Source organism: Loxodonta africana, chromosome 10 (genome assembly GCF_030014295.1).
Source record: "Loxodonta africana isolate mLoxAfr1 chromosome 10, mLoxAfr1.hap2, whole genome shotgun sequence".
NCBI lineage: Eukaryota > Metazoa > Chordata > Mammalia > Proboscidea > Elephantidae > Loxodonta > Loxodonta africana.
In genome coordinates this window covers 6,494,872-6,519,951 of record NC_087351.1, presented here as the reverse complement: position 1 = coordinate 6,519,951, position 25,080 = coordinate 6,494,872, and the positions used below count along the sequence as shown (strand labels likewise).

Genomic DNA, 25,080 nt, shown 5'->3' with positions numbered 1-25,080 from the left:
AATTAACACCTTGTCTGGCATGTGGTTTGGCACTCAACATTTGTTGAATACTACAAGAATCTGGAGGTTTACCACAGCAGCCAAATCAATAGAAGAGTCTCTGGTACCATCTGAGTTCTTCTACAGTCTTCCCAATGGTCCTCACTTGATGTTTTGCCCCCTTCCTTTCCCCTCTGTCCAGGAGTTAGAGCTGTTCTTGGCCTCCCACCAAGAGCCACCCAAATTCAATCAATATATACCAGATTTGGACAGCCCTGTAGGTGGTCGATAAATTAGAAGTTACAATAAGGAAAGCCTATGGGGCCAGGCACAACATACGTAAATTAGATGCAACTTCTGAAAAAGCGTCCCTATGGCTCTATTCCCTATGTCACAAAAGTACTCTAATGATAGTGGTTTGACCAAGTTAATGTATTTCCCAATTTGGATTCTGAAAAAGTAGGAAAGCTGAGCGCAGGAAGGCTCTGCTACGAACATGTTAATGGTATGTAGTTGCAAAGCACCCAAATATGAAGAATCACCATGCAACCAAAACCAACAAAGGCAGAGCATGCAGAGCGACAGGCCGGCCCTTTACTTACGGACAATACACTGATTTCCACCAGGCAAGGTTTTCCATCCAGGGCAACAGTAAGCATTATAACGTGATCCACAGACATTGGGTCTGAAACAAAAAACACAAGAATTCAATTTAAAAAGAAGATATGACCAAATACAAGGAAAGTATCCTCAAGTTACAAGAGCAAGGAGAACCTTGGCAGACAGAGAAAAGTAAACTCATGGAACTCAATGCTGGTTTGGTAGTTTGGGACACTTTAAGAAAATGATACCAACACCAAAAAAACCAAACTCATTGCTGTCCAGTTAGTTTCAACTCATGGCGACCCTACACATGACAGAGTATAACTGAGCTCCACAGGGTCTTCTTGGCTGTAATCTTTACAGAAGTAGATTGCCAGGCCTTTCTTCTGCAACACTGCTGGGTGGGTTCGAACCACCAAACTTTCAGTTAGTAGCCGAGAGCAAGCCATTTGTGCCTCCCAGCGACCTTAATATAATAATCCCAATACGGATATCCCTTAAGATCACCTATGCATACAATCCAGCAGGAAAATAAAAGCCAGAGATGCAAAATATAGTACGTTCGATCCCAAAAGACAGATGTAAAAATTTATGGAGCCATAAGAGTCTAACTTAAACAATAAACTTCCTACCAACTTGGTTGAGAACAATTATAATATAGTCTACTGCACAGAGGGTATTAAATTTCTACTCTTTGAAGCTGTGTATTTTTTTCCAATGGACCATCTCACCTCTAAAATGTTACCACATTCTTCTTTTCACCAGAATTACAGGAATGCAAACTCTGACTTTAGTCAGAAAAAATAAAAGGCAAAACATGTAAATATTTCTCTAGCAAGAGTTTGGAGATACAGCTGATACAGACAGTTACAGGAAAATACAGTCAGCATTGTTCCGGCCTTCTTATTTACAGACAGTTCATCTCATGTCTTGGAGAAAGAACCCGGATGATCCCTGTATTTCACAATTTAAGGTAGCAACTGGGTAAGGATCTAGCTACTTCTACACTGACAAGCTAGGACAGAGACTAGAACACGCAAAGATCCAAAAGAAACCATTCATTTTAGCTTGCCACATTCGGAGAGCCTGAACGTTGACGCGTGCTGCCAGAGTTCAGGGGCAGATAAGGGAGGTCAGATGTTCTGCAATCAAGCCCACAGATGACGAGCTTGCTGGTATCAGGCTGCAGCCCCCAGCACAAGCCCTGGAAACAATTACATACTAAAGTGCATCTTAGCCAGGGTCCACACACACACACACACACACACACATCTTCTCCCTGTGGGATGGCACAGGCTCTTCCATTGCCTCTGAACTCGGTGCTGTGACAGGATTGGGAACAATGTAAGGTCTTCATTCCTGTCCTTTTCTCCCTGCAGAGAACCCAGGACACTGCCGGACACAACGCACACTTCACACCAACTGATGCCGAGGCCAGAAAGAGACGTAGAAGAAAGATGGAAATGCCAGAGAAAGGGCCTTAGGCCCACACCTTGCAGCCCAGGCTTCTCCAGGGCCAGCAGAAAGGGACTGGTCAGAGGAAGGATACGTGCCTGACCTGGGGCCTCTCTGAGCTCTTTTACAACTGAGGACAGTGAAATGTCTGCCATGTCCACATTATGTGTGTGTACACACTCACACACACACACCAGACGGGATACACGTCCACGTTATGTGTGTGTACACACTCACACACACACCAGATGGGATAACGGACACAGAATGTCCATACGTGAATGCATACGGCAGCACTAGCACCACGATGGAATCATTTCTGACCTAAATTACCTACTCAGCCAAAGGAACCACAAGGCACGAAGAAAGCAGGGAAGACTTCATGAAGAATTCTAAATCAATGGCTCTCAATTCTTTGTCCCTCCTGTGACGAAGGAGTGCCCAAGACTACTGTCCAGAGTGCCTAGAACTGCCTGGGAAGCTCAGAACCCAGGAAAGGAAAAGTGAGAGGAGAATGCTGGGGCTGGAATGAAGGGAACACTCAAACCTTCCAAGCTTTGTGGAAGTTCTCTCAACCTAAAATGTCAGTCCAGGCCAAAGTCAACCTTCTCAAACCCTTCCCACCAAGAGCCATTACAGTAACCCCACTGGATCCAGTCCAACTCCAGACCAACCTTGGAACCGCTTCAGAGGACCCCTCAGCCTTTGCAGGGCGCCCTGTGGTTGGAGGCACTGTGCTTTTCAAACAAAAACAAGGACATGTTGTCTGACAGGAATGACTGTATTTCGGGAGTAACAACACACAGTAACAGGGTAGAAACAGCTAAGAAACAAGGGTCCAGCATCAGTAACTACAGTCCTATTAAATAAGATACCTGATTTTCCTAAATATTTGAAAATTCATAGTAACATAAACTTTATTATTTTTAAATGCTTAGAATTTAGAAATTGATAAAGTAAAATAGGTACTAAACACTTAAATACCTACAACCAAAACATGGAAGATTTTACAGTGGTTACTAAACAACACGTAAACGTTTTAACCCTTCTAGTGGCTACATAACTGAGGAAACAGTTGTGGGGGGAAAGGAGGGGGGAACCGCTAGAGAGCTCACTGCCTCCTCTTACACAGGGGAGGGAACGGAAGCAGCTGACCCAAGAAACAGGTGCAAGCCATTACATCATGTCCTAAACAACCAAGAGAAGAGCAAAAAGCGATACAATAATTATTTTAACAACTGGAGAGGAGAAAAGGGAGAAGAAAAGTATAGATACACTAAGTGAGTTCAGTTCACGTGTTTAATAGCAAGGAGCCAATGTGTACCATTTAAATCTAGACAAGGAGGTAAAAGAACAGTAGATGGTGTTACGGAGATAAACACGAGAACTAAAAACAGAAATGCTTGAAAGATCAGGACCTGGAGAATCAGAGGGAGAGTTCCTTTGCTTTTTTATTTAATGCTCATCCAAGCTGCTGATTTTCTAAGTATGTGCTGTTATGCTTTGATCATCATGTTTTAAAGAATGACTGTACTTTAAAAGTCTCAACATCTTATCTCATAAATACCGTACAGTCCCCAAAGTTCCCATTCATTACTGCATTGCGTTTTCACCTCGCTGCATTTCTTAAAATTCTATAAAATGTGGGATCGTGATTTTTGTTTGCATCCTCTGAATCATTTATGTTTTCTAACTTTACTCTGCTATAATGCATGATTTAATTTCAGTTAAATAATTCAAATTTCCAACAACCACCTCAAGTGACAATGACTGTTTCACTCACATTGCCATGTGTTCTTTAACACAACTAAATAGTCCCATCTCATGTGGCTTAACGCAAAGTATCAGAAAGATGTAGGAGTTCTCTTCTGCTGATTTTGATCTTGAGAACCACAAATTAGCAGAGCTTGTTCAGGTAAACTGGATGGCATTCGTTCTACTTACACACAGAAAAAAAACAGCTCTAATTATAGAAATAAAAGAGTGTGTTTTTTGAGTTGGAAAGTACTAAAACATGTAAAGTCTAAAGGAGACATACTGAATTCTTTCCATTATAAAATATTTTATTCTAAGGTTTCAGACCAAAAAGCATTCACAAAGTAGATAAATCTTTAATGAAGTTAATCCCTTGTGTAAACGCAGCACTCATATTTTTCTCTTGCTCTTCCCTTCATCAGCCACGTCCACCTCCCACCTCAGCCACATCAAACACAAAGCCAGAGAACACCCAGTGCAAGTAGCCGTAGCATTGGACAAACCAAAGGAAAAACTCAAAGGCAAAAGAGCTAAGAGCTTAGTTCTTTATGCTTTAGCACTATGCTAGGTGCTTAAGATATATTATTTCGTCCTTATGCTAACTAGTCCTTTGAGGCAAGTTCTATCATTATTGTCTCTAACACTAAAGAAGCTATGGCTTAGGAAGGTTAAATAAATTAGCCAAGGTCCTCTAGCTTAGAAGTACAGAATGGGGATTTGAACTCAGGAAGTTTGGCTTCAGAGTACACTTTCTCAACTCCTATGCTAAGGCAAAGATGTATTTAGGAGATGCGATGGTATGTCATTCAACAGCATTTATGGCAACATGAGTAACAAAAATCACAAAATGTCCATCAAGAGACCGAAACCAAAGCATAAGCCGTTTTTACCTGCACAGTCATTCCTATTTCCAGGGGATTGATTCCAGGACCCCCACGGGTACCAAAATCCAAGGATGCCCAAGTCCCTTATATAAAATGGCCTAGTATTTGCATATAACCTATGCACATTCTCCCGTATATTTTAAATCATCTCTATATTACCTATACCTGATAGAACATAAATGCTATGTAAGCAGTTGTTATACTGTATTATTCAGGGAATGACGAAAAGACAAAAAAGTCTGTATGCGTTCAGTACAGGTGCAACCATTGTAGGTCTAACTACACAGTACAGTCAGCAACAACATAGTATCTTCTTTCGAATATTTTCGATCCGAGGTCAGTTAAATCCACAGATGCGGAACCTGACAATCAGAGGGTGGGCTGTATCCTAACAGTCCGTGAGGAGAACAGAGAAATGCACTTACATTCCACTTTGCCACTGTCTACCAATTTTTTAAAGCAGCTCCGTCTTCATCTGTAACTTTTCTTACCAGTTACTTCCAACGCTGTGCTCTGCAACAACCCACCTCTAACTGTCCTGGGGGTGGGTGAGCCTCAGCAGGCTTGATACTTGGATCCAGTTCAGACACAGCACTCAAAGATTGGCTGGGTTAGCGAAAACCTCTCTCAGTGAAGTAAACAGCTGGGCTGTACCACACCTGACCACATCATTGTAAGAACTGTAAGAGTTGCAAGGTGTCTATAACGTGCCTGTATCCCTTACCCAGGCCCACTTGGTAAGGCCTCTTCAAGTCTGGCCTCTCTTCTAGCAAGACAGCCTTTCTGCTTCCTATCCCAAGTGCAAAACTCCTTTTCAGACAAGACCGGAGTAATAAAAATAAGTTCTGGACCAATAACAACCAAAATATATGTGAGTGGTTATACAAACATGTACATAGGCTATGTGTATATGGCTGTGAATATGTGGGTACATACGTATGCACAGATAGATGTACATACGGGTATGTGTGAGCACACATGTATAACCATACACATACTAAACCACATAGGGGACACAGTTACAAATACTTCTTGGATATAACCAATACGTATGCACAGATAGATGTACATATGGGTATGTGTGAGCACACATGTATAACCATACACATACTAAACCACATAGGGGACACAGTTACAAATACTTCTTGGATATAACCAAACACCTCACAAGACTGGTTTTCTGGGTTTGAAGGCTTAGGACTACAGTCTTATGGAACAACTCAGTTAATTGGCATAATATAGTTCATAAAGGGTATGTTCTATATCCTGGTGTGGTGAGCAGTGTCTGGGGTCTTAAAAAAGCTTGCAAGCAGCCTTCTAAGATACGTCTATTGGTCTCTACTTGCCCGGAACAAAAGAGAAAGAAGGAAACCAAAGACTGAGACAAGAAGGTAGTCTACAGGACTAATAGTCTACATGGACCACGGCCTCATCTACCCTCAGACCAGAAGAACTAGATGGTGCCCAGCTACCACTGCCAACTGTTCTGATGAGGGCCACAATAGATGGATCCTGATAGAACGTGAGAAAAATGTGGAATGAAAAAAAATTCTTAAAAAGTCCAGACTTGCTGAACTGGTTGAGACGAAAGGACTCCCTGAGACTCTCACTGTGAAATACTCTTTAAACCTTAAACTAAATTTTTCCCTGAGGTCACCTTTTAGCTAAATAACAGATTGGCTCATAAAATAAAGAATATCACCTATGAGTAATGAACTCCTCTAAAAAATCATCTACATGAGACTAAATGGTCAAAAAATACTCTAAAGCAAAGAGGAGAAGGTAAGAAGTCAGGAAAAGTAGAGTACTGGAAATGGTACAACCAGAATGGAATACATGAGAAGAATGACACACTGTGAAAAATGGAACCAATATCACTGAATAATTTGTCCAGAAATTGTTAAATGGGAATCTAATTTACTGTGTAAACTTTCATCTTAAATACAATAAAATCTTATTTAAACAAATAAATAAATAAGTTCTGGAGGCTCTTATTTCCTATGCATGAGTTTGGAAGTCTATCGTGTGGTTAAATCCTTGGGCAAAGAGAGCACTGAAGCGTTAGGTAAAGGCTGACAGGCTGAAAGCGTTCCCTAGATGACGCAAATGGTTAAGTGCTCGGCTACTAACCAAAAGGTTGGCAGTTTGAATCCATTCAGAGGTACCTTGAAGACAGGTCACAGCCACTGAGAGCCCTATGGAACACAGTTCTACTCTGAAACACACGGGGTCAACATGACAGCAGCTGGTTTTGTTTTTTTGGTTTATGAGCTTGAACCCTGCTCCTTGAGTTGCCTGCTTTTATGACCTTTGTCGGGGAAGAGTCGTGACTTAGCCCCTTGAGTTGAAGCGTGGAGGGGTATCATATCAGAAGGCCTATGCCCCCTCATAACAAAGTGCCCCCAGGGCCCATGTGACATGTCCCCAGGGAATCTCCTCATATTCCAAAAACCCAAACCCACTGTTGTCTAGTTGATTCCAACTCACAATGACCCTACAGGACAGAGTAGAACTACCCCATAGGGTTTCCAAAACTGTAACCTTTATGGAAGCCGACTGCCACATCTTTCTCCCTCGGAGAGGCTGGTGGGTTTGAACCACCGACCTTTCAGTTAACAGCCAAGTGCTTTAACCACTGCGTCACCAAGCCTCCTATATCCTCATATACCGTTAAAAACCAAACCCGTTGGCATCAGGTCGATTCTGACTCACAGCGGCCCTACAGGACAGAGCAGAACTAACCCGGAGGATTTCCAAGGGGCAGCTGGTGAATTTGAACTGCTGACCTTTTGATTAGCAGCCAAACTCTTAACCACTGTGCCACCAGGGCTCCTATACCAGAATTTAAAGAATAAATTTAACTGTCAAAAATGTGATACACCTTCAAAAAATAATACTAATACACTAAATGTTGTTGTTAGTTGCTGTTGAATCAGTTCCAACTCAGGGCAACCCCGTGTGTGTCACAGCAGAACTGTGCCCTATAGGATTTTCCAGGCCGTGACCTTTCAGAAGCAGATCACCAGGCCTGTCTTCTGAGGCACCTCTGGGTGGGTCTGCCAACCTTTCAGCTAGCAGTCAAGCGCCTAACCATGTGTGCCACCCAGGGACTCCTAATACACAAAATAACCCACATATATTGTGAACCACGCATCATAATTTCATTTGTTCTTTAACGTATTTTTTATCAAGATTAAAAAGAAACAAAAACAAAGCCCGTGAACACTACCTAATGAGGGGACTCGCCACTACTGCCACAAAGTGCTACTCCCCTTCCTTATTTTGGTGTCCTTTACACTGGCGCTTTGTGCTGAAGGCAGAGGTCAAGTCTCCCAGCGGTGATCTGAACACCACACGTGACAGTTCCAGCCCATCGGCCAGTTACAACAACTTGGGTAATGCAACTTCAAACCCTGGTCATGAAAATGACTTGTACGGCCTCTGCGAGCTTCAGCCAGGCTCTCCAGGCCCGGAGATGCATTTCTGGATTGTCTGGGTCAACACAGGCTGGGACGCAGACAACCCTGGTTTCCTCCTTTGAAGAGGCAAGCCAGCCAACCTCTCTAACCTACTTCATGCCGTTCTTCTTAATAAAAATAATCTCAAAAAGAGCACAAAGAACAGTTAGTGTTCTGGTTTGTGAGGGCTTTATGCCCTTCATGTTTTTTCTCCCATCACCAGCAGACTGACTCCATTATCTCTTTCTCCAAAGCCACTGTCTGTCTGTTTCTCCTCACTGCCATCCTTCTCTTCCTCCTGTCACCTCCTTCCCTCTCTCCCTTTTTCTCTCTCTCTTTCTCTCTTCAGTCCCTGCTTTCAGGGCACTTAGAATCAAACATTTTACTCCCATCTATTTCAAATTCAATGTATCTAAGATAATATGACCCCTCCCCCTCAGTGGCAGTAAGATCACTCCTGGGGGCTCAACAGGGTACAGAATGAATCACCTGTCCCCAAACACAAAGCAATTCAACAATATTTACTGAGAACCTATCCATGCCAGGCACTGTGTTAGACAGAAAATAAATGTGACTAACAGGAGCACACCCAGTGCCCAGATCTCAGGTTCTAATACTATTCTCCAATGAAAGGAGTCAGGGCTCCTGGAAGAAACGGCTGATCCTAGAACCGGGGCAGGGAATAAAAAAGATGGGCCTGGGGCACTGGAGGATCTCATAGTAACAGAAAGTAAAGAAGTGCTCAAAAAAAACAACGATATGAGTACGTCAAAGAGACACAGGAGCCAAGTGAAAGAGCTCCCAGCAGCCAAAGCTGAACAATTTGAGCAATAAAATAAAGTAGTATTGGATTATAACCCAAAGGATAAGATAAATATCCATAAGTCCATACTGATATAAATAAATGATTGATGAAATAAATAAAAAAATGGGGAGAAGAGACAAATCTCCCATGCAAAGAATCCCAAATAATTTATATAGATATCTGCCCTCAAGGAGGTGAAGCAGAACTCCCCACTCCTTAAGTGTGGGCTGTGCGAAGTGGCTTCCTTCCAAAGAATACAGGAGGGAAAGGGAGGAAATGGATAACTTTGTAGTGCAGAACCTGATGAGTACTACCTCAGCTGGCTGATCAAGATGAATATCAACAGTGATAAATCAGGTTGAAGTATGAACCTGTGATGGTTAAGACTGTGTGCCAACTTGGCTGGGCCATGATTCTCAGCGTTTATATGTGATCACTCCCTCGATGGGATCTGATGTGAGTAGCCAATCAGTTGAAAGAGAGTTTCCTTGGGGGTGTGGCCCGCATCCAAATATAACCAAATGTTTTGCTTTTTGCTTGCTCTGGATCCTGTGCTGCCTTCGGTTCGTCTGACCTCCAGTTCTTGGGGCTTGAGCTATCAGCTTATCTGCCAATTTGGGGATTTGTCGATCTTCACAGCCTGTGAGCAAGAGCCCTGCTCTCTGACCTGCTGATCTTGGCTGCATGAATCTGAAGAAGCCTCTATCCTGACCCACAGACTTGGGACATTCCAGCCTCTACAGTCGCATGAGCTGTTTCCTTGATATAAATCTCTCTATATATGTAATTCACACGCTTTATGGGTTTTGCTTCTCTAGAGAACCCAGGCTAAGACAGAACTCTTGATGAACCCATGTCATGAAAATGGAACCTTATCTGTATGGTCGTCCTCCAAAAAACCCATAACCCCAGTCTAATCATGAGTAAAACATCAGTGAAATCTCAATGAAAGGACATTCTGTGTAACACCTGACCAGTATGCCTCAAAAAATGTCATCAACTGCCCTGACAGGGAGCACAACAGAGAACCCCTGAGGGAGCAGGAGAACAGTGGGATGCAGACCGCAAATTCTCATAAAAAGACCAGACTTAATGGTCTGACTGAGACTAGAAGAATCCCGGCAGTCATGGTCCCCAAACCTTCTGTTGGCCCAGGACAGGAACCATTCCCGAAGACAACTCATTAGACATGGAATGGACTGGACAATGGGTTGGAGAGAGATGCTGATGAGGAGTGAGATACTTGAATCAGGTGGACACTTGAGACTGTGTTAGCATCTCCTGTCTAGAGGGGTGATGGGAGGGTAGAGAGGGTTAGAAACTGGCAAAACGGTCACGAAAGGAAAGACTGGAAGTAGGAAGCAGGCTGACTCATTAGGGGGAGAGTAAATGGGAGTAGGTAGTAAGGTGTATATAAGTCTATATGTGAGAGACTGACTCGATTTTTAAACTTTCACTTAAAGCACAATAAAAATTATTTTTTAAAAAATGTCATCAAAAATAAAGAAAGTCTGAGAAACTGTCACATTTAAGAAGATATGACAGCTAAATGGAATGTGGTGTTCTGGATGGGATCCTGAAACAGAAAAAGAACTTTAGTTAAAAACTGAGGTAAACTGAAGGAAGTATGGATTCCAATTAATAATAACATATCAATATTGGTTCATTAATTGTAAAAAACGCACCACATCAATGTTAGCAACAGGGGAAACTGGATACAGGTATACGAAAACTTTCTGTACTGTCTTCCCAATTTTTCTATAAAATAAAAAAGTTTATTCAAAAGTAAAAAAAGAAAAGAACACTATAACCATGTGTTATGGATTAAAATGTATCCCCAAAAAATATGTGTCAATTTGGATAGGCCATGATTCCCAGTACTGTGTGATTATCTACCATTTTGTGATCTGATATAATTAACCCATGTGTTGTAAATCCTAACCTCTATGATGTTAGTGAGGCAGGATTAGAGGCAGTTATGTTAATAAGGCAGGATGCAATCTACAGGATTAGAGTGTATCTTGAGTCAATCTCTTTTGGGATATAAAAGAGAGAAGTGAGTAGAGAGGAAGGGGACCTCTACCACCAAGCAAGAAGAGCCAGGACCTGAGTATGTCCTTTCGATCCCAGGTCCATGGGCTGAGAAGCAACTCGACCAGGGGAAGATTGATGACAAGGATCTTCCCCCAGAGCCAACAGAGAGAGAAAGCCTTCGCCTGGAGCTGGCACCCTGAATTCACACTTCTGCCTCCTAGACTGTGAGAGAACAAATTTGTTTGCTAAAGCCATCCACTTACGGTGTGTCTGTTATATAACAGCACTTGATAACTAAGACAACTATAAATCAACCATTACATTTTAAAAAGTAAATAAGGCATAGTCTTTCCTCTTGGGGACTTTATAGTCTAGGAAAGTTAGGGACATACACAGAGGGTCAGTACAACAAGCAAAATGCTAACAGCAAGCTATGTCTGGGGGCTAAGGGACCACAGAACAAGGGCCTTCAGCCTCACTGTCCAGGTAAGCTCAAACAGGGACAACCTGAGCTATGACCTGATGTTTCCCAGTTGCTAAGGGTACTGACTACGGGAGCCCTGGTGGAGCCATGATTAAGTGCCCAGCTATTAACTGAATGGTAGGTGGTTAGAACCCACCAACTGCTCCACAGTAGAAAGGACCTGGCAACCTGCTCCCATGAAGATTACAGCCTAAGACACTCTGTCAAATAGGGTCACTACAAATTGAAATCAACTCGATGGCACACAACAAAAACAATGGTTTTATTTCCTCCCTCTGCTGAGGTCCCTCTTAAATTCCCTAACTTCTTTAGCAAATCTTTTGTCCAAATACTGGTGATTTCATCATTGGACTACTATCACATTACTTTTTCCTGGCTTCCTAATTTCCATCTAATCCATTAGAATGGGATTAGAAGGGGGCAATGCAGCTAAGCATTTATTTACATTCACCATGTTTAATACTGTTCCCCTACACAAAGAGACAGGCCTTCACCTTCTATAAAATGTCAAACATCTCACTATTAACTTCAGGTCTCTACAAGGCCATCCTATCCTACCTGTCTGCTCTCAGCTCCACCTACACCTTCAACCTCCATCCTCCTCACGGACTCAGCCCTCACTCTGCACACAGCCCAACCCTGCCACACACACTGACGCCAGCCTCCCCCACCTTTCCTTTTTGGTGTGTTCCCTAGTTAATCCCACTCACTTCTCAAGCTACCAACACAATTCCAGACACACCTCTCAAAAACCTATATGAGTTCCCAAGAGACAGAAAGGGCCACATGAACCAGAGACTACATCAGCCGTGGACCAGAAGAACTAGATGGTGCCCAGCTACAACCGATGACTGCCCTGACAGGGAAACAACAGAGAACCCCTGAGGGAGCAGGAGAGCAGTGGGATGCAGACCTCAAATTCTCTTAAAAAGACCAGACTTAATTGTCTGACTGAAACTAGAAGGACCCCGGAGGTCATGGTCTCCAGACCTTCTGTTAGTGCAAGTCAGGAACCATTCCCAAAGCCAACTCTTCAGACAGGGATTGGATTGGACTATGGGATAGAAAATGGTATTGGTGAAGAGTGAGCTTCTGGGATCAAGTAGACACATGAGACTATGTGGGCAGCTCCTGTCTGAAGAGGAGATGAGAGGGGAGAGGGGGTCAGAAGCTGGCTGAATGCACATGAAAATAGAGAGTGGAGGGAAGGACTGTGCTGTCTTATTAGGGGGAGAGCAGCTAGGAGTATATAGCAAGGAGTACATAAGTTTTTGTTATGAGAGACTGACTTGGTTTGTAAATTTTCACTTAAAGCACAATAAAAATTAAAAAAAAAAACCTACATGCATCATATTTTAATGATGTATTTTAAATAATTAGATATCTAGACTCACATCACTGAAACCCATTCCCCTTCTAATCCCAGGCTTGCTGCACGCCCGTGAAACACAGAAGCCATGCTGGTTATGCCTAGAGTGTCCTGGAGTCTATTTAGAAACACTCAAGATAATACTGACTAAAGGTCTTAGTATGTACAAGATGTAATTAACAAAGACTAGTACCATATCTGGGGTGTCATAAATAGGCCAGCTGCAATCAAGGTATAATACCAAATGCCACAAACATGGCATAGCGTCCTACAGTGCAGAACCATTCCTAATAACTTAATCTATTTAAACAGAATATTCATCTCTCCCTAAAAGATTATAGGGTCGCTATGAGTTGGAATCAACTCGCTGGCAATAGGTTTGGTTTTTTTGGTTTAGGGAGGTGAGACAGGGCCTGGGCAGGTGAGAGGCAGGCTGGGGTGGTATCTGCTCTAACTGTTCCCTTCCCTCTTCGTTACCATCCACAAAAGAAACAGGAAAGTGGAACCAAGGTTGGCATCACTTCCCAGAAATTCTCAAAGCAAGAGCTCTGCCCAAAGAGACACCACCTTCTGAATACACTGCAGCCCCAGGAAGACAGGAGAACTGGCCGCTAAGGTCAGGCTCAGGGGAGACAGCAGGGTCATTCCGGTACCAGGGTGCAGAATGATCTGATCCTGTCATTCCCAGGACTGACAGCTCCCAGTTGACAAACAGGTTGGCTCCAAAATTTCATTTCTATGTTGGTATTTAGAACTTGGAATGGCTTTTCCAATAGAAACAATGTTAATAGGTGGTGGTTTGGTCCCCAGGCTAGTCAAATAGCAGTCTTTCAGCTACATTATCAGCTAAATAGGCTATTGTGGGCTGGTCCGGGAACCGGACCACAACTTAAACTGCTGTTTCTGTGGGAGAATGCATTCCACAGCAGGCAACCAGAGGGAAACTTGGCCACCTAAACCCACATCCTTGGAGCCCCAGTGAGCTGCCCAGCGAGCCGTGAGAATACAACACCTTCACCTAGGGCAACTCCACGGTCTCACGAGGGCAGCCAGAGCCGGGGCTCTCCCAGCCCAGGCCCAATGCCCTCCCCCACTCACCCAGCACCCACAGATACGGGATGTCCATACGTAAGGGACTTAAAAACAAACAAACAAAAAGCCCGATGTCAGAGAGTTGATTCCAATCTATGACAACCACATGTGTTACAGAGTGGAACTGCTCCATGGGGCTGTCTTGCTATAATATTTACAGAACCAGTTTATCAGGCCTTTCTTCTTGGAGCTACTGTTTGGGTTCGAAGTGCCAACCTTTAGGTTATCAGTTGATTGCAAACCGCTTGTGTCACACAGGCTCTTTTCGTTTGACTACTAACTTAAAGGTTGGTGGTTAGAACCCACCCAGCAGGACTGCAGAAGAAAAGAGCCTGGCAATCTGCTTCCATAAAGATTACGGCCAGGAAAACACTATGAAGCAGTTCTATTCTGTAGCACGTGGGGTCGCCATGAATCTACTTGACAGTGATGGGTTTGCTTTTGGGACTTAGAAGCCAGGGAGCAATTGGATGTTCTAAGCCTCAATGTGGAATCCCTGGGTGGTACAAATGGGTAAAATGTGCAGCTGATAACCAAAAAGTAGGCAGTTCAAGTCCACCCAGAGGCACGTCGGTAGAAAAGCCTGGAGACCTACTTCTGGAAAATCGGCCATTGAAAACTCCACAGCACAGTTCTTCTCCGACACACATGAAAAAAAACATGAAGTAGCCACAAATTGGAGTTTTTGGGTTTTTATCCTTGCTATACTGGATTTCTTTTCAAGACCAGAAGATCCCACCCCACCAGCAACTACAGTACAAAATCAGAACTGAGGACTGGGTCACGGGGGAGGAAGATTTCAGTGAGCTGCCTCCTGAAGGAGAGGCTTCCAGCTGAAAAAGGAGGTGGGTCAGTTCTGAGCCCCATTTGGTGCTCCAATCTCACACCCAAATTATTCCAGTTTTTCAGATCCCCTAGAACTGAATAATTACCCTCCTGTTTGCAATGTGAGTTCCTTAAGGATAGAAAGCTAAGATTTTTCTTTACCACACCTAGCACAGTACTTGAATCTTAAATGGCAAACAAAGGTTGAGGGTTTCAAATGTATTTCCGACTAAAACAACATAAGCTAGGGGGACTTCTGTCGGACTAGGATTGAATTTATTGAAAAGCTAGAGATATTAATAAGAAATTAAAGAATAAAATAGAGAATGACTACCAAGAAATCAATATCATTTCAGATATATGAAAATTTGTTAATTAAAATATTTTAATTTAAATTAAAATGAATTTTATTGAATGAGAAATTCATTCCTTAAAGTGTACCTAACCCATCTGAAGTCACCCCATAGAATAATAAAAACAATAATTAGCAATTTCTAGAGAGCTTTTTTATAATTTACAAAATTATCATGTGAACCTTGAAAGAAAATGCCTTATGCTCAATTTCAGATGAAGAAGCTGAGATTCAGAGACAATAAGTAACTTTTCAAAAGCTACACATGGAAACATGGCATAAATCACTAATTAAAAACCAAAAGAATTTTTAATAAAACATCCGGGGTTAGTACTAAAGCTTTCGAGATTTGAGATTAGAGAGATGTTTCCACAAGTTCCCCAAAGCGAATCTGTTCTCTTTTCCTTAACTAATTTGCACTAATTTTTTGTGCAATTTTTTGTGCTAATTTCTTAGGTCTGCAAAAACAAAATTTTTAAGACAGATTTTACAAAGTGTATTAGAAGAGGAAAGGGTGCTTTGAATGTTAAGGTAATACATTTTAGGACACTGACTTCTACACAGACTAGTACTTCCTGTTTCTTAAATAGCATCTGCATGGTGAGGATCCTGTCCTGTTCCTTCTGGTAAAAACATCAGTCAGCTCTTAACACATTCCGTGTCTGGGGGAACAGGAGGCAGGGAGCAACTCAGAGATTCAAAACGTGGATAATTCAAAACCTGCTCATACCTGGCGTTGGAATGTGCTTTCTACATACATTTGAACCTGGTTGTGTCTTATCTCCCGAAGAGTCGCTTCGAGCAAAATAACCAGGTCATGCAGGCAACTACTGGGCCTGGCTTAGAAAGACAGTGAGCTGCATGAAGGCCAGGCTGGCCCATGTCATGTTCTAAAAAACTCCCAACTGCACATTCCTAAGACTCAATTCAGAGGCTGCTGGGATGCTGTCCGCTACACCTAGAAAGTCTTGACTCTGGTTCTGACTACCAGCACATCTCTTCCCTGAAATTCAGTCAGAAAGAGGTCCCTCTCATCCTGAGTGACACCGGCATGTCCTCTCAACACCTGCTGAGCTCTGGGGAAGCTGTGACAGTGGTCATGTTTCAAGCTATAATTAAGCCAACACAAAGCTCCAACATAGTGACAACTTCTGCAGAGGAGATGATGCTGTCCAGACAGAGAGACGCAGCTCCACCACCCTACCTCCTGACAGGGGCCGCTGACTAATACCTAAAAGGTTTTAAACGCTCTGTTGTTGTCACTTGGCTCCGACTCACAGCAACCTTACGTCCAACAGAACGAAATGTTGCCCAGTCCTCTGCCATCTTAAGGATCACTGGCACTTCCGAGTCCATCACTGCGGCTATCGTGTCAACCCATCCCATTAAGGGTTTCCCTCACGTTTGCTAACCCTCCACTTTACCAAACACAATGTCCTTTTCTAGAGATTGGTCTTTCCTGATAATATGTCCAATGCCAAGGCCTCCACTACAAAAAAAACTATAGATTTATCTGAGAACTTTATGGAGAAATATATCATGCCTTAGAAAACTACATAAACCTTTCAGTGGCATGAAACACATAGTAAACGCACCTTGCATACATATACCTGAACACGCACGCATACACACACACAGCACAGAGAACAGGAACGCTCAGACAGGAGCTACTGGGAAGCTCCTGTGCCAGCGTTTTTTTCCTCAGGGGGTCTGGATGTTCCAGCGCTTTGCAGAATCTTCCCTCTTAACAACAAAAGCTGCACTAGCTCCCATTTCTTACATAAAAAGAGCATTCTCCAGAAAGCAATGTTGAAATAAGGGTACAAACGTTCATTCTGAATGTCAAAATGTCTCTAAATATCTTCTTCTTTCCACCCATAATCCAAAATTTTACCAACTTTTCCTAAGGCCCTTGCCGGAAACTCCTTACTCTAAATAAAAATAACACACGGGGTGCCTCCATCTTGATTTTCAGAGGTGCTGGAATGAGGGCAGAAGACTGGACGCTTGCAGAATTCTTTTCTTTCTGCTCCCTCTAGTCTCAGGCGCCTCTTGTGTGAATTGTCCATAATTTTATACCTCACAATAGTTAAACCTTAATATCAGATATTAAATCATTTCTCCACAACCCTCAAAGTCATGGGGCAGTTTAGAGAAGGCAGAAAGCAGAGCTGGCAGCGCTGCAGACACTGCCAACTGTGAGGCATTGAGCATTCAAAACTAGGTGTAAATTCTTTACATTATTAATCAATAAATAGGAGATGACAGAATTTGAATAGTCCCATTTTGCCACGCTAACCAGTTACTGAATCCAGGCAATAATCGTCAGTGGTTACTAACACCACTGAGAGAGAGACGAGCAGACATGAGCCTCCCACGGGAAGTACACATGACACTTACAACATCTTCTTGCCAAAAAGCAGATTCTGGATTGGGTCAGGACTCCAGCTCTAACTACCTGTCCGCAAGAAATACAGCGGACAGATGGACATGATAAGCACCGCTCCCCTGGAATGCAGCCATCGCTGGACTGTGAGAAGCTCTACAGCAGTGGACTCCAAGTGTGGTCCAACTGGCCAGTTCTGGCCCCCAAACTATGTATTACTGGTTCAGAATGAGATAAAGAACGTAAATCATCTTGCTGCTTCTTTCATCCAGAAAGTCTTGCTATGAAAAAAACGTCAGCTGAGCTAACCAGTACGCTTAGCGACATACTGGATTTACATTCTGGCGCATTTCTCGTGAACTGGCATTTTTAGTAGCACAGTTTTAGAGGACATGACCCAGTTTCTTCAATAAATAAATTTCAAGGAAAAAATGATAGAAAAGGGCAATCTAAATATTAAAAAATACTTCAGAAACATATGAACCAACTGCAAAATATGAACCTTATTTGGATTCTGATTTGAATGACTGTAAAAAAAATAATAATAAAATGTATGACACAATCTGGAGCCCTGGTGACACAGTGATTAAGAGCTAGGCTGCTAACATCAAAAGGCTGGCAGTTTGAATCCACCAGCCACTACTTGGAAACCCTATGGGACAGTTCTACTCTGTCCTATAGCGTCGCTATGAGTCGGGAATAGTGACAAGTGGCAAGAATTAACCAAAATGTTATGAATCTCAAGTATTCAGATACTAAGTAACATTAATGCTCATTAGTTCCAAGAACAAATGACTCAACTAAAGTTGTGCAAATAATTAAGCATCGAAACCCAGAGGGACGGGTTCCCTTGGGCATTACCGTTACTTTTTGACATGCTTCATTTTCATACGGGTGTCTTTCCTTACGACAAACATAAACCTATGCGTTAACAAGTGATGAGTCTGAGGGGAAAGAAAGTGATTTGTGTAAAGTCCCTAAAGGGGCTGAACCGTGGCTCTTCTGCATACAAATGGGAGAATACTTCTAGTCATGGGAAATATAAAAAGACGGAAGGAAATCGTTTAACAAGAAACCTGGTCTGTGTTCGGAGCCTTTAATGCATGAGAATCTGTGGTTTAAACACTATCTTCGCGGAAGGGCCTAAACGCAAACAAGCCAGCCCTGTCGTCTCCCTGTTCCGTGTGTGACAGAGGCCCCAGTGAGGTGGGATTGCTTAAGAGAAAAGAAGGAAAAATTTGTTTGCATATTCTTATAAAAAGTCATGAAAAGTTTTTAAAACATTACAAAGAAAAGTTTACCTTGTTATTTGAACTTCACCTCTTTCCTTGGACGTAAGGTGAGTAAGTCCCTGGGTTTTGTTTGGTTGGGTTTTTTTATCGTTATTAGTTTTACTTTTATGAACTTTGATTATACTGGTGGTGGTGCGATTTACCCCAAGGGGATCAGAGACATTAGGTCATTTGAATGTTTTTAATGGTGAATAGGAAAATAACTTTTATCTGTTTAAGACATTCCTTATTTAAAATACTCTTATTTTTATAGACTGCAAGCAAATACGAAGCAAGTGCAACTTCTTAGCATTTGCTACCGATCAGTTAACCAGAGGTCGGCCTGAGAGGGTACAGGATATAGGACCTGTGTCCCAGAACTGCCTAAGTTAAGATCACGGACGCTTCGTTCCACTTCCCTGGACCTTCAGTAGTTTATGACCTCTCAGAAAGTCAGCTCTCATCAAAATCAAAATGGGAATCGTTAAGAGGAAATGAAAAAATAAGATTTTTAATTTCTCAAGAAAAATAAGGCACAGGAGAAAAATAACAGCCAATAAGAATCCCTTTGTACTATGTGAGCATTACAGGCTGCATGGCGGGAGGCCAGAGAGGGGAATATTTGGTTGAGAAGCCAACGCCCTGGCTCTTCTCAGCAGGGGCCGACCTGAGTCACCCTGGCCCCAAATCACGCAACAGGCCTTACCACAAAGCACCCACAGAGAAGAGTGATGACAAAGTGAGCTGCAGGAGGGCTGGCCCTATGGAAAAAGGAGCTCCCTCGGTTCAGTGCAGATGTGTTGTTTTTACCCACCCGGCATCCCTTCCCCATCGCTGCTAACCAAAACCCTCTTTTTTAAAAGGAAACCAGGTGGGACTGCCACATGGCTCCAGCCTGGCCAGTTGGAGTGCCACAATGAACTGGCCGGTTCTTTGGCCCCAATGACAGGCATATGACAGGAATAGGGTCGGGGTCTTTCAAGAGATCTGATATGTAGAAACTAGAAAAGAGAGCTTATCTCTTTTCCTCTGAGATGATGAGCGGAAGGGCAGTGTGGTTTGGAATTGCCAGTGACCATCTTGTCAACCTGACCATAACCTATTCCTTACTCTGATGGAGGCGATTAGAACACGTTTCCACAATGGCCAACCACCTCGCCACAAAACAGTCCTAACTCCCAGGGTATCTCTTTGCACTTCTGCCAAAGAAAGTGGTTTTCAGGCCAGTCCTTCCATTTCCTAAAATCTAAGATCCTGTTTCAAAGGTTTTTGAAATAAAAGTGTTTATCAAGAAGGAGACAAGGCCTATTTGCCAGATCTAACCAATTAAAAAAAGAAAAATCCAAACTTTTCAGAGGGAGTTGACGAGGACATACTGATGGGAAATAATACTTAGGAAGTTTATTTCCCAGTGAAGGCAACACAGTTTGAGGGAAGGGAGAATTTAAAGAATAAAACTTTATCCAGACACTGCCTTTAAGTATAACCAGATCTCCACAGACAAGTTTCCATTAAAGCTGCATTTTTTAAATTTTTTATGAAGTCAAGCTTGCTTCCTATTTTTCTGATTTTTTTTTTAAGAAGAGACACTGGAGCCTGTGGTATCCAGAGGCTGGTGATTATTAGCATTCTGCCTCACCTGGAAAGGCCAGTCTCTGAATAACTCGCTCGCACCTCGCTTTCCTTACCTGCAGCAGCATCATGATCCCTCCCACATCACCACTAAACACCACAGCATCTGAGGGCAGCCTACAGACAGCCTAGGAAACCTAAATCTTGGGACAGCTCACCCTCCAAAAAAACCAAACCTGTTGCTGTCGAGTCGATTCCAACTCGTAGGGACCCTACAGGACAGAGCAGAACTGCCCCAGAGGGTTTCCAAGGAGTGGCTGGTGGATTCCAACCACTGACCTCTTGGTTAGCAGCCAAGCTCTTAACCACTGTGCCACCAGCACCCCATAGACAACCCAGAGAGATGAGTATTATAATCTCATTTTTATAACTGAGGAAGCCAAAGTTCAGAGAGGTCAAGCAACTCTATCTGAGGTTTTCTTTTAGCAGTGGCAGAGCCAGGATTTGACCCCAGGCATGTCTATCCTCAAGCTTCTAAGCTTCCCTGAAAACACAGCCAATGGCTATTAGTATTCATTGAAAATGACTCCTCAGTTCTTTTAAAATACAGTCCCACAAGCAACACCATGCTACCCAGCTACCCACAACCAGGCTCCAATAGGAAACAGTGTGAGGTAATGATAACGTATACCCCAGCCACTAGCTCTGGGTTTTTATGGCTAAACTGCCAAGTCGCTCCTAGCCAACTCTTCAGGAAATGTTCAGACACTTTCTCAGATTCCAGCTAAAACATCAACTCTGTGGCCCTGGGGGGTGCAGAGCCCACAGGGTGGCAATGGGATATAAAATGTGCCAACTTGAGGTCAGTGGTGCGAGCTCCAGGGTGTGAGGCAGCGGCAGGCCGTGAAAGATGCGAACTCTTTGTAAACCTGAGGATTGCTGTAGGACAGCCCTTCCTTGCATAGTGTCCTGATCGCCTCAGACAGTAACCCCATCAGTCAAGGGAGGTAAAGAGACTCCAAATGGTAATTCTGTCTAGAATGACTGGAAAGAAGATAAAAACATCAACAGGTTGTGACAGAGTGCTCATTCTGAGAACTCGGCAGTCAGTCCAATTCAAACACAGCTGATACTCCATAAAGAGTTGTTACTTGGATTAGGCAGATGTTCTATAAATTACTGTAGGGGATGGTATAGAAGAAAAGGTAAGCATTTTAGAAATCTTTTCTTCATTTTCATGTTTATTAAATGGACGCTAAATGTGTAAATCAGCAGTTTGGGCAACTGGGTCAGCAAGTCATAAAACAGGGGCTCACGCTTACTCATGAGTCCTAGTGCTGCCGTGGTCCCATTCCAGGACCTCTGACACTCACTCTAATTGCTAATAAAAAGTGAGGGGACTGGGGGGGGGTGGGGGGGCACGTTACCCTTCAGAAGCCCAGAGAAGACTCCCACACCTCTTTCTCCCACCCCCTCAGCTGCTACGCCCCACTGGCAACTACTGCCTATGAAGGCTCCATCCCACTCCACCTTGTTCGGAGGCTTCCACTGAGTTAGGTAACACTGGGGATCTAAAACACTAGCCGTCTCCAACCAAGGCTGACCCATGAGAGACTGATCACTCTGTCCGTGGCCAAATAAACGAGACAAAGAAAATGTCCATGCCTGTGTCATACAGGAGGTTTGCTCACTGGCACCACTGAGGATTTGCAGACACCAGGCAACCCCTCCAAAGTGTGAACAATCTCTTAAAACCACCAAGCCCAAACCCATTGCCATCGAGCTGATACCGACTCATGGCAACCCTACAGGACTGTAGGACTGCAGGACTGCCCCATGGTTTCCAAGACTGTAAATCTTTATGGAAGCAGGCTGCCACATCTTTCTCCTGTGGAGCTGCTGGTGGCTTCAATCTGCTGTTCTTTCAGTTAGCAGCTGAGATCTTTAACCACCGAGCCACTCAGGGGTCCTTCCCAGCAACACATTTCTACTTAAGTGGGGCTTGGCCACCCTGTGACTCAGCTTCCGCACCTGTGAAGTGGACAAGAAAATAATCACCTGGAACAGCACTTCTTAATGAGCATCCTCCAGTCCTTGGTTTCAGATCTACAAATTCTGAATGTCTGACCCACTAAAACTCTAATTTGTAATAGTTTTGTAAAGACGGCCCTTTTAGCTACTCGAGATCCGAGTCATGATTTCACTTGTGAAAAGAACATTTTAGAGTAAGAAGGGCCTTTAAGAGGTATTCCTCAAAAGCACAAATCTATTACAGTCTGATCACACAGTCTTCTAAATTAGCACTAAATGGCTGGGGGATAGGTAATAAATGGTTATCCAAGGGGTGAAGGGGTGTGGAGTACACCCAACTTTATATATACATAGGTGCATAATAACTGCACCAAAATTACATATAGATAGGTGCATAATAAGTGACAGATTGACCTTTCTACTGCATTCCTTTAAATCTTTTTTTTATTGTTGTAAAAATATAAAGAACACCACATTTGCCAGTTCAACACTTTATTTTTCACATGTACAATTCAATAAAACCAATTACATCATGATGTAAGTGTTTTTACAGAAACGTTTTCTGGCATCTGAGTGTCTATCTCTCTTCCTATGCCACCAATCTCCTCCAAAAGCCCTCTGTCCCCTGAAGGGTCCTGTTCAGCCACAGGTCACCTAGTGCCAAATGCTGCTCAGAGTGAGGGAGCTGTCACCAGATGGGGCACTTGCTCTGTCCAGCCCAGGTCACTAGCTGACAGGGCTCTTCCTTTCAAAACTTTCCCCTAACTCCTGGCTCCTCCCTCTCTCAGCCTTTTTCCTCCCTGTCCCTAACAAAAACCGCATTTCTGTTTTTCTCTTTGAACATCCCAAGACCTCCAGGTAAAAATTTTATATTTTACTTAGGATTTATGTATTTTTCTTAGTGTTTTCATCCTTATTTGGCATCCCTGTTCTCCCTATTTTATATGTGGCCCTGCTTATGAAGTTACTCAGAAAAAAAAGAAGAAGAAAAGACAAAGAAGGATGAGGCGAGACAAACAAAACAAAACAACAAACAAAAAGCTGCCTCTGGAACACATTACTTATTAGAGCTATTACCAAGCTTCAACTCAAAACCACGAAACTTAACAGCCGACATAACGTGCCCACAGGGCCAACATAAATCCTGTCTCCCAACAGCGACATCATGAAACGGTTGCACCATATTTGGACTTAGATGTGTTTGGATACTTATATTTGAATGTAAGTATGACTGATGGTCTAGGAATTCACAACCCTTGAAAACACTGAACCAAATCACTTGTCTAATGGAACAGTTCCCCCAATCTGAGCCTGCTAGCTGTCTGGAATACATCTTTGGCTAGGCACGGTGGTGATAGAGAATTCTCCTCTCTCCCTTCCACCTCTGAGGGGGCTGGATAAATAGAGTCGGTGATAACTTCAACAAAAGATAGTCACTTAAGTTGAGAGTCACAAGAAACTTAAAGCCAGGATGTGATACAGAATCAGGCCTCCACAATCTAAATTTAACAATATTCCTAATCCGAGTTTATTCTCTTAACCCAGCGCTATCCCATTTATTTGGAGTCCTTGGGTGGTGCAAACATCAGTCTCAACTGCTAACCAAAAGATTGGGGGTTCGAGTCCACCTAGAGGCGCCTGAGAAGACAGGCCCGGAGACCTACTTTGAAAAATCAGCCATTGAAAACCCTATGGAGCACAGTACTACTCTGACACACATGGGGTTGCCATGTGTATTATTATAAAGTAATAGATTTAAGCTCTTTGCAATATCAATTCTATTGCTAATTTCACACCTATTTTTATGCATTAATTATAACTCCTGATTCAAAAAAAAATCCATATAGAAAGAAGGCAAAACATACCAATTACCTAAGCTAATAAATTAGTGTGGTTGTACACTAAATTTGTCCCAGAGTGTCTTATAAGCTAAAGGAAACAAAACATGCCAGTTTATTAAAAACTATAATCTTATTCCACCCCCCACCTATCAGTTTGTTGTACCATGATAGCTTCTGCGTTGTTGTGATACTAAAGCTATGGCCACCAGTATTTCAAACACCAGCAGGGTCACCCACAGTGGACAGCTTTCAGTGGAGCTTCTAGACTAAGACAGACTAAGAAGATCTAGCAATCTACTTCCAAAAATTAGCCAGTGAAAAACCTACGGATCACAAGAGAACGCTGTCCGACTCATTTGCTTTGGACGCATTACCAGGAAGGATCACATCATGTTTGGCCAAGCAGCGGGCCCACGAGAGCACGGGAGGACCTCCGTGAGAAGGATCTGCACACTAACCCCAACGATGGACTCCAGCAGCTGGCGACTGGGAGGAATACAGAGGGTGGAGCCACGAACATTTCGTTCTGTAGAGTTATTATACACCCTTACCTGGGATTGCCACGAGTCAGAGTCGACTCAATGGCATCTAACAACAATAACAATAATCTTATTCCTGGGCTTGGTGACATCTTCATATGCGGAGCTGTGGACAAGTTATGAACAATGCCCTTACCGTTGGTCTAACAGAATATGCAGACACATTATTTATGAAGCATTTTTCATTTTAAGTTCCCAGCACCAAAATACAGAGAAGAATCCTGGGTGGGGAAGCCAATTAAATTTGATCAAGTTAGAACTAAAACCTAAAACATCAGGTTATCCTTCACAAAGATCCTCTGCCTCACTGTAGTAGCCAGTCTTCAAAGATGGCCCCCAACAATG

General features: G+C 43.0%; 1 protein-coding gene across 1 annotated transcript in view; it reads right to left on the bottom strand.

The window, feature by feature from the left end:
- The window catches only part of FBN1 (fibrillin 1), a 299,714-nt gene that overhangs the window by 261,941 nt on the left and 12,693 nt on the right, over positions 1-25,080 (bottom strand). The window contains exon 3 of the mRNA XM_010599670.2: positions 582-664. Within this exon, the coding sequence (XP_010597972.2) occupies positions 582-664 (83 nt within the window). The remainder of the gene's footprint in view (positions 1-581; positions 665-25,080) is intronic.